The 13,684-nt window shown below is 43.6% G+C and overlaps 1 protein-coding gene across 1 annotated transcript in view; it reads left to right on the top strand.

Annotated features, from left to right (window-relative positions):
• ITFG1 (integrin alpha FG-GAP repeat containing 1) overlaps positions 1-13,684 on the top strand; it is a 122,302-nt gene that overhangs the window by 13,535 nt on the left and 95,083 nt on the right. Inside the window, exon 6 of the mRNA XM_066243157.1 lies at positions 11,570-11,664. Within this exon, the coding sequence (XP_066099254.1) occupies positions 11,570-11,664 (95 nt within the window). The remainder of the gene's footprint in view (positions 1-11,569; positions 11,665-13,684) is intronic.

Here is a 13,684-nt window from a genome sequence, read left to right as displayed (position 1 = left end):
CATAGTGACTTTTGAAAGACTTACTGTGCATCCTGAATTAGAAAGCAGTTTTTTCCTGGACTTTGAAAAACACCTGCAGGAGAACCCTGTTGAGAGGCCAGTTGGATGGAGATGCTGCTTTGCCCTTGTGGCTAGGAGCTGAGTGTGGGTGGGGCTGGGGCGGCACAGGCCAGCCTGCCATGGCACGGCCACCACGCCGCGGCCGCGAGGTTGCCTGCGGCTGAGGCTACTCAGGAGACCCTGTCCAGCAGCTTGGTGGGTTTTCTACTTCCTCTATAAGAAACCTACTTAGGATATCCTGTGATAGTGTTACTTACTTGTGAATTCCATATTAGATGGTTTTCCTGTGATGATTCTTGAAAAACTATAGCTTTTAGAACTCATTCTGCCTGAAAATGTATCCACTTGTCTTTTGCACATTATATTCTGGTGCGCTTCAGCACGCTGGAGTAGGACTCTGGTGTTTAGGATATTTTTAATTTAAATTTCAGTTGCGGATTAAACAATAGTAGCTGACCATATTGTAAGTAACAAGTGCGTTTCTGAGATTTGTCCTGATGCCAGTTTAAGGACTGAAGAAACATAAATTGGCGGAAAAGGATTTCTGTCCATAGATAGCACTGTGAGGATGAATGTAGCCCGGCCATGTTGTGAATCAGACCACAGAATGCTGCACGTGCCTGTGGGAGCAAGTGTTCATATGTTACTGACAGAAGAGAAATAGCCTAGGGCCGTGTCCATTTACGAGTTACAGATGTGCCCACAGTGCACAACAGGAAAGCCACCAGCATTGACATTTTGGACTATTCACATGACCTCTGGTTGACAGCCTTGCGTTACTCTTCAGGAAATCTAACCTACCTTTTGCAGTGAAAATGTTCTGCTTTATGGGTGTTACAGACCTAAAATTATCTTAAATTTAATTAAATTTGGCCAGCTCCTCAATTGTATGGAAAGTTTGCACTGACCTTTAAGTAGAGTATTTCCACACTGCCCTGGGAGTGTGCCGGAAAGCCGGAAGCCGCCTCCTGGCCCAGTGCGGATGTGGAGGCTGGAGGCCGCCTCCCGGCCCAGTGCGGACGTGGAGGTTGGAGGCCGTCTCCCGGCCCAGTGCGGACGTGGAGGCCGGAGGCCGCCTCCCGGCCCAGTGTGGACGTGGAGGTTGGAGGCCGTCTCCCGGCCCAGTGCGGACGTGGAGGCCGGAGGCCGCCTCCCGGCCCAGTGCGGGCGTGGAGGCCGGAGGCTGCCCGCAGTAGAGGTAGCGTGACCTATTTGCCCAAGTGAGTTCCCTGGTCAGTCCAGGCAGCGCTGGTAATAACAGGCAAATAGACTCCCTGGTGGCTGGTGGTGGTGGGGGGGGGTTCAGCACAGGTGTCATTGAAGTGTGTGAAGGGGTCACCGGGGAGGCTTCAGTTTATGTGTGCCTCTACCTTATTTTATAACACCTTGAAATGTAAGAATGTCCCACATTATTAGAAGTGACACCTGGCTATTGAGAACTGCTTTTGCAGTGATGTGAGGTTGTCATTAAGGACCATTTTCTATAAAAGGGTATTGGAAACTGATGTTGTATCAGCATATTATTTCTAGTATTGAAGTATCTGTAATTTCATCAAAGCCAAATGTAATGTGGGTCAGTTCAAATTTTCTGTGACTCATAGACTGACTCAATCCCACTTCAGGGTCAGGCCCGAGTTGTGTACTTGGGAATATTAACATAGGTGTGTGACAGACAAACACTTTAGTGTACTCTGTTTACTTCACAAATAATTGCATGAAAAACTTTAGTACAATATTAATGGTACTGAAAGCAGCCATTTTTAACTGTTGGTTATGTGGCTGGAGTTTCTTTTTCCTCTATCACCAGGAAAAAACTGTATCTTCTATTTCAATATAGTTAGCTTCCCTCAATCCAGAATGAATACATCCCTGTTTTTCCGTGTAACCTTTCATCTTGCTCACGTTATAACCAGGGACTGATTTAGTCAAGCACCCTTCATTTTTACTGCTGATTTTGTTTGCTGATGCATGACAGAAAATGTTGCAAATACTTATCTTAATGGAATAATTATATGATATTGTGTCACTTAAATCTATTGTTTAGAAAGTATGAAAATTATGATGAGGTTATAACACAAAAGAAAAAACCAAATAATCCTCAAGGCAGCTGTTAACTTTGTAATTGTAATCAGCATTAGAACTCCTAATCTTAACAGAAGCAGGTGGCTTTGAGATGGTTCACATTTTCTTAGAATTCCCCTAGCAGCTCCCTCCCCTCCTCCCTTAATGTACCATTTTTATTTCAAGCTTGAGAAAGAAGTTTTTTAAGGGGGTTTCCATGGAAACACTGCATCCGTTTTTAACTTTTATCTTTTCCTAAAGGAACTTTTGTTATTGGAGCTAAAATAAGTTATTCTTCCATTGTCTCTCACCTAATTTCTTTTTTTGAGATTAAACCACAGAAATAGTGAAAACTTTCAGCAGATGATTTAAAATTATATATGCGGTGATTGTTTCAAATAGCATGCTACTTAGGGATCCATATATTTTTCCTGGGGCCCCCCAGCCGCTTTTGAGGGGTCACGTGCATGGCTCCTGCACAGACACAAGCTGAGGACTCGGGGTCGGCACTTCCCGGCAGTGGTCTGTTACCTGTTCTCACAGCAGACAGCTCGTCCGGCTGGAGAGGCTTCCAAGCCGAGGGTGCCAAGGGGCCGATTCAGAGGTGCACGCCGCTGCGAGCTCGCAGTGTATAGACACGCGGTCGGTCCAGTTTGAATCTGGCCTCCTTTCCAGCCCCGCCACTACCACTGTTGCTGTCCCTGGGGTCTTGGTGGCACTCCTGCGTGGCAGACCTGGACTTCCTCCTAGCGCAGGGCTGTTTTCCCAGAGGGAGCGGTCCAAGAGCTGTAGGCGGGAGCTTCAGGTCGCTTCAGGCCCACCCCTGGGAGCTGCGCAGCACCACCCTGCTGCATGCTGCTGCTGGTCAGAGTGGAGCAAAGATCTGGCTGAGAGTCCGGAGGCTGCCGGGATTGTGGGCTCTACCTGCGGACTAAGGCGTGGAAAGGCGAAAGAGCACACAGCACACAGGTGGGAAACAGTGTGGCCATCTCTGGGATCACAGTGTGGGCTGTGTTTCTTTATTGAAAGAGACTTGCAAAGGCTATGCAAGCACAGATGATCTGAGCGAATCACTATCTAGATCAGGGGTCTCAAACTCAGCTCAGCATGTGGGCCGCAGAGCAAGATCACAGCCGTTCGGCGGGCCGCACTAGGTCTACAAAAGGCAACTGTTATGCCACACTTTTCTCACTGTAGTTGAAAACAAAAAAAAAAAATCAGTACAACAAGCGCAATCGTACATGCAGTTTACTCAGTGTCACAAAATGACCAGAAACTGTAGTTCGCATCACAACTGCTGTTAACTAAGCTAATATCTAGCTAGGATGCTAAAGAAATGAAAAATACAAGTAGGCCCCTAGGCTCACTTAATTTTATCCAAAATATTTTGAACTTCGTGGATTAGTCTGTGGGCCGCACAAAATTGTTCGGCGGGCCGCATGCGGCCTGCGGGCCGTGAGTTTGAGACCCCTGATCTAGATCCTCAGGTTTCAGGGGTATTCCTGCCTAAGCGAAGAGCCCTGAGAATATGCCTGTTTCCACAATAACTTCCTCCTCTTTCGTATGAGAATGCCGTCATCCTTCCCCCTCCTAAATTCTAGGGGTGATGCGTTTCCCAAGGAGTAAAAACCCACAGGGCACCCCACACAGACATGCTGAGCTAATAGAATTTCCAGTCTTCCTCTTTCCTAACACTTATTTCTCTTAAGATGAAGCTTGTTTGCCAAATCAGGCGTTTGGTTACAGTGGGATGTTCTGACTTCAGGTGTGCCACAGTGGGTGCGGGAGTAGTGACAGTTTTTGTTTAAATGACTTTGCCTCGGCCTGACCTGTGGTGGTGCAGTGGATAAAGCATCGACCTGGAAATGCTGAGGTCGCCGGTTCGAAACCCTGGGCTTGCCTGGTCAAGGCACATATGGGAGTTGATGCTTCCAGCTCCTCCCCCCTTCTCTCTCTCTGTCCTCTGTCTCTCTCCTCTCTAAAAATGAATAAATAAAATAAAATAAAAAAATAAATGACTTTGCCTCGTCCATCCCCTGCCATTGTCAAAAACCTGTTACTGTTGAGAGGACCCTGGGAGAACAAAGTAAGCAGTGCGAAAGAAAGCGCAGTCCCACAGAGCAGACCTCCCCGCGGTTCACACACACACACACACACACACACACACACACACACCCGCTGCCCCCCCCCCCCCCAGGACCCAGCACTCGCCGGAGGGAAGGCAGCTTCCCTGCCCGTGTGGTTCTGGGTGATGACGATGACTGTTTCCAGTGTGACTGGGACATTCTCTAGGGCTGCCAGACCCACGGATGAGTGTTACTTTCATATTTGATACGCATTTCTCTATGAGGTAGCTACAACGTGTTTTATCAAATCATATCATATTAAACTTCCATTTAGAGTCAAGCATTTTTTGTCCTATGAAATATTTACTCGTACTTTCTTTTTCCTATTAATAGGAAGTACGTTGACATGCAGTCTCCTGAGCCAAGTAATTTTCTGCAGTACAGTACATCTCTCTCCCATACGTTAAAGTCGTAAGAAAATTTTGTTATAGCTAAAGAAATGGTACTTTTTCTCATTTTTGTAGTCTTTTACCTAATTACATCAACGGCCAGACCCCAGAGTTCAATATTCATGCACATTTACTGAAGAACTATGACGTTGTTTATCCTACTTCTGTTTAGAGATCATTTAAACAGTGTTACATTGCGTTACTATACGTTCACTAATGATAACAGCACATTGCTTTCCTACCTTGTTTTTTACAACCTATTTTATAGAAATAGATAAATCAGTTTTATCAGTTTCATCATTTTAATACTGACTGCTTACAATAATCTGGCCTACAATACGTATTATTCTGTACTTTTCTCAGCAGTTTCTACATACAGCATTCCTGGAAACACATTTTCACACATTTGTCTGAATTGCAGAAATGAGGTCAGACTCTTCCTGCAGGAAGTAGCTCCCGTCTGGAGGTTGGTGTGATGGGGGCTGGCTCTGTGAACTGGAGAAGACGGCAGGTGTTTTCGTCAACTGGGTCAGCAGCTAAGTCAGCAGCTCTCACTTTTTCCTTTTGTTATGGACAATCTGAACATCTGTGCAGGTAGAGAGACTGGGACCCTGATTTAGTGTCTGATGCCAGGCTGTCTAGCTCTAGTTAGCAATACTTGACTGGTCTTGTTTTATTCATACCTTTCCCCTCATTCTCTCACTTCTAGCCCCATCCCCAGAAATTTTTAATCTATAAATATTTCACTATCTAGCTCTAAAACAATAAGGGATTTTGAAAAAATACATGATCACAATATATCATACTCAAAAATTAAGAATAATGTCTTAATATTCTAGTTCCAGGGAGATTTGAATGAAACGTATGGACAAGATTTGTTAGCACGTAACTCTGTGCAGATGAGGAATGGGCACACGTGGCACTGAACGCTGTCTCATTGCAGCCGTGCCGTGAGTGTGAATCAGCTAAGGCATTCTGAAGGTCCACTCATCTCTTTAAAAAATGCATTTCCGCCTGACCAGGTGGTGGCGCAGTGGATAGAGCGTAGGACTGGGATGCGGAAGACCCAGGTTCGAGACCCCGAGGTCGCCAGCTTGAGCGCGGGCTCATCTAGTTTGAGCAAAGCTCACCAGTTTGGATCCAAGGTCACTGGCTTGAGCAAGGGGTTACTCGGTCTGCTAAAGGCCCGCAGTCAAGGCACATGTAAGAAAGCAATTAATGAACAACTAAGATGTCGCAACATGCAACGAAAAACTAATGATTGATGCTTCTCATCTCTCTCCGTTCCTGTCTGTCTGTCCCTGTCTATCCCTCTCTCTGACTCTCTCTCTGTTTCTGAAAAAAAAAATGCATTTCCAATAACATTTTACCTTTGGTTTAGGAAGTTGTCAAACTAACATGTGTTCTTATCAATCTTACTCTCATAGTTAAAATAACTCAACCTCAAGGAGATTTTTAAAAAACATTTGGACACATAAATATAACCTTAAAAACCAGTTTTGATTTACATACTAATTTATAAACCTCCGTCTCTTTGGAGACATAAGATGGAGTGATTGCTAAAAGAGTTCAACAAGTAGAAACATTTGACATCATGGTGAACTTCTATAAGAAAGTGGAATAGAAGTACAGCTTCAAAGATGAAGGGAAAGACAAGGAGTTAAAGAGGAGCTTATCACGTTTCTGTATGTGAGGACGGAGGTGCTGCTTACAGCTCAGCATGGTTGGTTTGTTTGTTTGTTTGGTTGGTTGGGGTTTTTTTTGTACTTTTCCAAAGTGAGAAACAGGAAGGCAGGCAGACAGACTCCTGCATGCGCCCGACTGGGATCCACTGGGCATGCCCACCAGGGGGTGATGCTCTGCCCATCTGGAGCGTTGTTCCGCTGCAACCAGAGCCACTCTAGTGCCTGAAGCAGAGGCCACAGAGCCATCCTCAGTGCCCGGGCCAACTCCGCTCCAATGGAGCCTTGGCTGCGGGAGGGGAAGAGAGAGACAGAGAGGAAGGAGAGGGGGAGGGGTGGAGAAGCAGATGGGCGCTTCTCCTGTGTGCCCTGGCTGGGAATCGAACCTGGGACTTCCACATGCCAGGCCGATGCTCTACCGCTGAGGCAGCTGGCCAGGGCCTCAGCATGATACTCTTATTCCTCTGTATACATTTTTAAGAGTAATCATTTTATTTTTAAAATCTCAGTAATCTTAATAGATTTGAAGGTGACCTGTTTTATAGGTAATAGGCTGATAAAGACATTCAGACTACAGTCTTAGAAATGAATTCAAATATGCTAAGGGTTACATAGTTTTTCAAAATTCTTTTAGAGCCTGTCTGAGCAAAAAATGTGTGAATATGGCTGTATTAAAGAACGAGGCGGCTTGGCGAAGCCTACTAGACCCGTCTTCATTGAAAACCCTGCTCCCACTCACTGCCTTGCTGGGTTATCTTAGACCGTTCAGCATGGGCCAATCATGGGGAAGTGGGTGGATCAGCCGTCATCTCAGAGAGCAGTCGAAAGCTACCGTTGACAGTAATTACATTTAAATTTATTCTTTGATAAATGCTGTTCTTTGAGATTAAGGGTGATAATGCCCACAAATTAGAACACCTTGACATAATTATGTTTCCCGTGGGGGAAAAAGCTAATAATTGGAATTTTCCACAGAGGTCAAGAAAAGTCAACGAAGAGACTCAACATGACTCAGAAGCCCACTTTTTCATCTCTGCTGTTTCTCCCTTTGTAATCAGAGCAGTTTGTATCTGTGACCTTGGGCTTCAAATGAAGTTGACCACGTATGAGAAGATTATAGTTTATATGAGCATAGTTGCTTGAGAAATACGGTATCTGCTTATTATTGAAAAACTATGATGTATGCAAAGAGCAACATTAAAGATAGAAGGAAAAATGAATTTTATTTTGAACTATAAAATTTTAAACAATTTGCCTGACCGGTGGTGACACTGGATAGAGCGTCAGCCTTGGATGCTGAGGTCCCAGGTTCAAAAGCCCAAGGTCACTGGCTTGTGTACAGGCTCCTCCGGCTTGAGTGTGGGATCATCGGTATGATCCCATGGTCACTGACTTGAAGCCCAAGGTCTCTGGCTTGAGCAAGGGGTCACTGGCTCGGCTTGAACCCCCAATCAAGGCACAGATGAGAAAGCAATTAATGAACAACTAAGGTTCCACAACTACTAATTGATGCTTCTCATCTCATCTCTTCTCCCTTCCTGTCTGTCTCTCTCTCTAAAATAAATAAATAAATAATTTGGTAGACAACTGTACATATGTTTAATTTTCAGCCATGTTAAAATGCACCAAATGCACCACAAAAACAAATAGCAGCTCTTCCCCTCCACCCCCCCTTTGCTATACATCAAAATGGTCATGAGACACCGCGTAAACTCGGAGGGTCAGTTAACTGCCTTTGAGAGGCATTAGTGTAAAATAGCAAAGTGCAGTCAACAAGTACAAATGTTCAGATGCGGTGATGAACGTCAGTATTGATTTGAAAGGTTCAAGACAGCAAGATTACAATTAATATTTCGTTAGGAGTTGCGAGCTCCATGTCCAAAGGGGCCCAGGAGGAAATCAAAGGGAGGGGAGCGCTCGGGAAGGGGGGGCTTCAGACCTCCTGCTGTGTCCAGAGATGCTGGAAACCCAGACTTTCATAGGGTTTTTTATTTGAGTTTTACCAGTGAATTCAAACATTTTAAAACAATTGCAGCAAATCAACACCCTTCTGCTGAATGTGGCCCACCATCTCTGTAGGACTTTGGCGTCACCACTGCTTCAGTCTTCGTTTGAGGTGTACATTTCTGTCAAAGAGTTCTTAGGACAAGTATCACTAATTATTTGAAATTTTCCAAATGTCTAGTTACAGCTTATTTCAAAGCAAATCTGTAAAAAAATCTGCAGGGAATGAGATCAATAACTGCTCTGGTAGTAATTAAAGACAACCACAGGATTAACCTCATTAATCTCAACTTTGTAAAGGTTTATGTCTCTTAACTTACTTTGGCCTGTAGTTGCAGATTTGTTGGGAGCACAGGAAATTCTTCTGAAATGACTTCGGGTTAAATTTGTCATAGAATCTTTGGCCTGAGTCTGATCGTTTCGTTCGTAATTAAAAATGCTTCAATGCTTGGAATTTACAGAGCCTACGAACACATGACCTATCTTGAAAAGAGGTGAACCAGCTGCTATTAAATTGAACATAATTGAAATTATTTTAAGCGTTTCTAACCTTGTGCAGTCTGAAAACATGACATGAGTGCTTGGCAACAAACTACCTTACAACAAATGCTAGATACAGTTCTCAATTTATTTTAATATTTTCTTGTCATAACCTTATATCATGGCATTTTGGTTAGGATGATAAAATCAGGTTGTATGAATACTGCTTGGTTTTGTTTTTATGGCTGTTTAGCCCAGTGTGTGCTAAAAAAGAGTGTAGAAGGAGCTTTATTGGAAGAAGTTGGTCTTTGTAGAACACAGACCTTTTGTGTAGAGAAAAATTTCTCCTGATGAATACTTAATTCTTTTTTCCCAGATTCTACCTGCCAAAAACAAATTAGTGAATTGTTTCTCTCCTCTTTCTAAACACATTAAAACAAAATTCACAAAGAAACCTTGTTTGCCACACAGTCAGTTAGGTGTGGGGTGGACAGTAAAGTTGGACTTAATTGGCCTTAAGTTGCTTTTTGGAGAGGACATGTCTGTACTTCCACTAGAGGCTGGAACACGGTAGGGTGGGGCAAAACAGCGGATTCCCCCTGGAAGGAGAGAACAGGAGACCCTGCGGGAGGCTCTGCCTCCGTCCAGTCAGTATTTGCTGACTGGACCGCGATTCAGTCCCGCCCATACTGGAGGACCGGGTAGGTCCTGGGTAAGCACAGCGGATACAAGTGTCTGTGAGGCGGTGTCTAGAGGAGCGTACACCCTCAGAGAGAGTTCCTCAAGTGACTTGAATGCGAACCCAAGTGCTCTTAGGAGGAGAAAAGTGTTAGAGATGGGAATGCCTACGGACAAGAATTGTGGGGGGATGATTTTACCTAAGCTCGCTTGTCCTTGTGTTCTGTGGGGTTTACGCCTCGGTATGGAAACGCAGGTTGTATGGGACTCTGTGTTTCACCCTGAGGGGCTGCTAGGCTGCCAGCTGCTGCACCGTTTTGTGTTCCCTCAGCCGGGATGAGTTTCTGTCTCTTCACGTCCTCTCCCACACCTGTTCTTTTCTGGCTTCTGGTGCCTTCCCAATGGTTTGCCATAGTTTCCCGTTGTGGTTTTGATTTACGTTTCCCCGGTGACGAGAGGTGTTATGGGTTTCATTGTACTTGGTAGTCATTTGTATATCTTGTTAGGAGAAGTATCTAGTCCTCTGCTGTTTTTAAGTTAGGGTGTCGTTTTGTTGTTGAGTTGTATAGTCTGGATACTAGAGCCTTCGCACAGATAAGGCTCACGGATGTCGTCTTCATCTGCAGAGTTCTCTCTTCATCTCTTGATGCTGTCCTGTGATGCACAAGAGTTTTTAATTGTTATGAATCTCATCTATTTTTTTCTTACTGCTTGTTCTCTTGGTGTCATAAATAAGCATCCATTTTCAGATCTAAGGTCATGAAGATTTATCACTCTTTTCTTGGTATAGAGGTTTATAGTTTCAGCTCTTGGATCCATTTTGAGTTAGTTTTTCTTACACAGTAAGGTCGGGTCTGAATTCATTTCTTCATGGCTCAAAACTTTGGAATTAATACTCATGAAAGATAGCCATTCTCAATGGTCTAGAAAAAATGTATAATACTTAATTTTTTCTTATACTTAAATACAGAATCAAATATTTAAATATAAGAGCTAAAACTATAAATTCTTAGAAGAAATCATAGCAGTAAATCTTCATGACCTTGGATTTGGAAATGAAATCTTCTATATATGACACAAAAGAACAAGCAACAAAAGGGAAAATAGATGTTGGCCAGTTCTTCATTGGATGAAGATCTAGTATTTAGTCTATGTAAAGAACTTCTACAACTCAACAATAAAGCAGTAAATAACCCAGTTTAAAAACAGGCAAAGGATTTGAGTAGACATTTCTCCAAAGAAGATGTACAGCTGGCCAGTAAGCACATGAAAACATGTTCAATGTCCTTAGCCATTAGGAAATATAAATGGAAACCATGAGATACTATACACACCCTCTGGGATAGTTACAGTAAAGCAAATGGACAGTAACAAGTGTTGACAAAGAAATGGAGACACAGAACCCTCCTACCCTGCTGTTGGAAGGGGAAGGTGGTGCAGCCATCGTGAGAAACAGTGTAGCAGTGCCTCGGGAAGATCAGCACACCGTTCCCATGTGAGCCAGCCATCCCGCTCCTAGGAAGTACTCAAAATAATTATCCATGCAAAAACTCGTGTGTGAGTATTTTTAACAGCTTTATTGGTAATAGCCAAGAGTGGGAAAAAGCTAACTGTCAACAGATGAATGGAGAAACACAAAATACAGCCGCCCAAGGGGATGTTGTTCAGCCATCAAAAGGAATGAAGTACCGACAGATGCAACAGCATGGATGAACCCGGAAACGTGCTGAGGGATACGACTAAGTGATGTAAAATGTCCAGAAGTGGGAAATCTGTAGCAACAGAGGGCAAATTAGTGGGTGCGGGGGTGCTGGCGAGAGAGGGAAGGGAAGTGACTCCTGGATCCAGGGTTTCCCTTTGAGACGGCGAGGATGTTTTGGAATTCGATAGTGGTAGTGGTTGCGCACCCTGTACACCCTCTCACCCACTGAGCTGCGCACTCTGAAAGTGAAGTTTAGGTTATGTGAAACAGCTCCACTAAAGTAAATACACTTTTTAAATATCTTGCATGCACAGATTTTTGTTTGTTTTAAAACAAAGCTCATTTGATATTTGCCTTAAAAAAAATCTTTTTTTAATTTTTTTTTAGAAATTTATCATGGCACCCTGCATTGACCACTAAAAGTAAAATGCGGATTCCACATTCTAATGCATTCATTGATCTGACTGAAGACTTCACAGCAGGTGAGCTGCGCTTCGGGGTAAAATGTTTCTTTTGAACTGCCAAAGCGTTATGAGATCTTAGTTACTATTTTCTTAGCAAACATTGTCTTTTGAATTGAATGTTAAAACCAAAATATTTAAAAGATTACGAGGATGTTGGTGGTATTGGATACACGGAAAAAGTACTGGATATCATAAGTCTTTAGTTACTATTTTTATTATTTGTGAACCACATCAAAATTTGAGTTTTCTGCTTACTGAGAATTCGTGATAATTTAGACAGAGAGCTGGTGCCTGATGTTTCCTCCCCTTTTTATTTAAAAATTATTAACTAGCCTGACCTGTGGTGGCGCAGTGGATAAAGCGTCGACCTGGAAATGCTGAGGTTGCCGGTTCAAAACCCTGGGCTTGCTTGGTCAAGGCACATATGGGAGTTGATGCTTCCTGCTCATCCCCCTTCTCTCTCTCTCTCTCTCTCTCTCCTTTCTAAAGTGAATAAATAAAATAAAATTTAAAAATTATTGACTAATAAATACTATAAATTTAATTATAAGAAAAATATTTAGCTTATGTGTTAAATGTCAAAGGCTTTTAAAACTTTTTGTTATGGAAATGTTTAAACATAGACGAGTAGACAAAATTGTATGGTATGTGTACACTGAATCATCACCCGGCTTCAACACTTGTCAATATATGGGCCACCCTGCACAACCACTCACAGACCCCTCCCACCCTAGCTCTTTTCAAAATATCCCAGCCGTCATATCATTTCGTTGGTACATTTTTCATTGTGTATCTGTAAATGATAAGATTTTTTAACAATCACAAGATCATTTTCAAACCTAAAATGTTTAATAATAATTCCTCAAACCTATAAAAGTTTAACAATAATTCTTTAATATTATGAAATACTTATCACTATTCAGAACGCCCCAATTATCTTCGAAATGTTTCTATCAAATCAGAGGCGAAGCACACAACATCCATGCATTGAAAAAGCATTCTCTGTGTTGTAGAATTTCACAGAATCTGAATTTTTTGCCGATTCTGCCCCCCAGGGTGTTACCATGTCATTCTGTCCCCTGTATGTCCTCTAAAGCCGAAGTTCAATTTGGAGGCTTGATCAGAATCAGGCTCTCTTGGTCCAGGATGCCCCCGAGACGTTGCTGCTCTCGCTGTTGGGCTGTGAAGGTTGATCAGCAGCTTCGTTTCCTGAGCACGTTGTTCATGACAGCAGCTCCTGAGGGTCATTGTCAGCTCCATTATTTCCATAGGGGGGACAGAGCTGTGGCACCCTAAATCTGCCTATCCTCTGGGTGGACTATTCGCTGGAATTTTCTAGTAGTAAAAGGGAACTTTAGTCATTATCTTTGTAGTCACCTGGTACCATTGAGACAGACAGGTTAAATGCTTGATTTTTTTTTCTCCCATTCTACTTATTTTTTTCCCTAGTTTTTAAAAATGTGGTCAAATACACATCACATCAAATTGACCCTCTTCCCTGTTTTTAGCTGTACAGTTCAGTAGTGGTGAATACATTTGCCACACCAACCTCCCATCGGACTCTTCATCTCGGAAAACTCCAACTCTGCCCCTGGTACCTTCAGCAAGTCCCCTCCTAAAACCGGAGGCTCTCTGGTTTTGACTGCACACTTCAAATAGGGGAAATCCCACCGTATTTATTTTTTGTGTCCGGCTTATTTCACTTAGCATAATGCCCTCAAAGTCCATGCATGCTGGCAGGATTTCCTCTGAATAATACTGCATTTTATATAAAATTCCACCGAGGTGGTTTCTAGGACTCGGGTATTGTGGATAATGCTGCCACGAATGTGGGGGTGCACATGGTTGTCGTTTCCTTCGGATGTTGTCCCAGAAGCAGCCTGGCTGGGTCATGTGGCCGCTCTGTTTGCAGTTCTTGGGGCGCCTCCCGACTGGCCTCTTCCACAGTGGCGGCCCCAGCCGCGCCCAGCGTCCCTGGGCACCGCGTCCCTGGGCACCGCGTCCTCTCCTGTCTTCCCGACGCCAGCCGTTCTAACAG

The sequence above is a fragment of the Saccopteryx bilineata genome, chromosome 9 (assembly GCF_036850765.1).
Source record: "Saccopteryx bilineata isolate mSacBil1 chromosome 9, mSacBil1_pri_phased_curated, whole genome shotgun sequence".
NCBI classification, from domain to species: domain Eukaryota; kingdom Metazoa; phylum Chordata; class Mammalia; order Chiroptera; family Emballonuridae; genus Saccopteryx; species Saccopteryx bilineata.
This window is presented reverse-complemented; position numbering and strand designations above follow the sequence as displayed.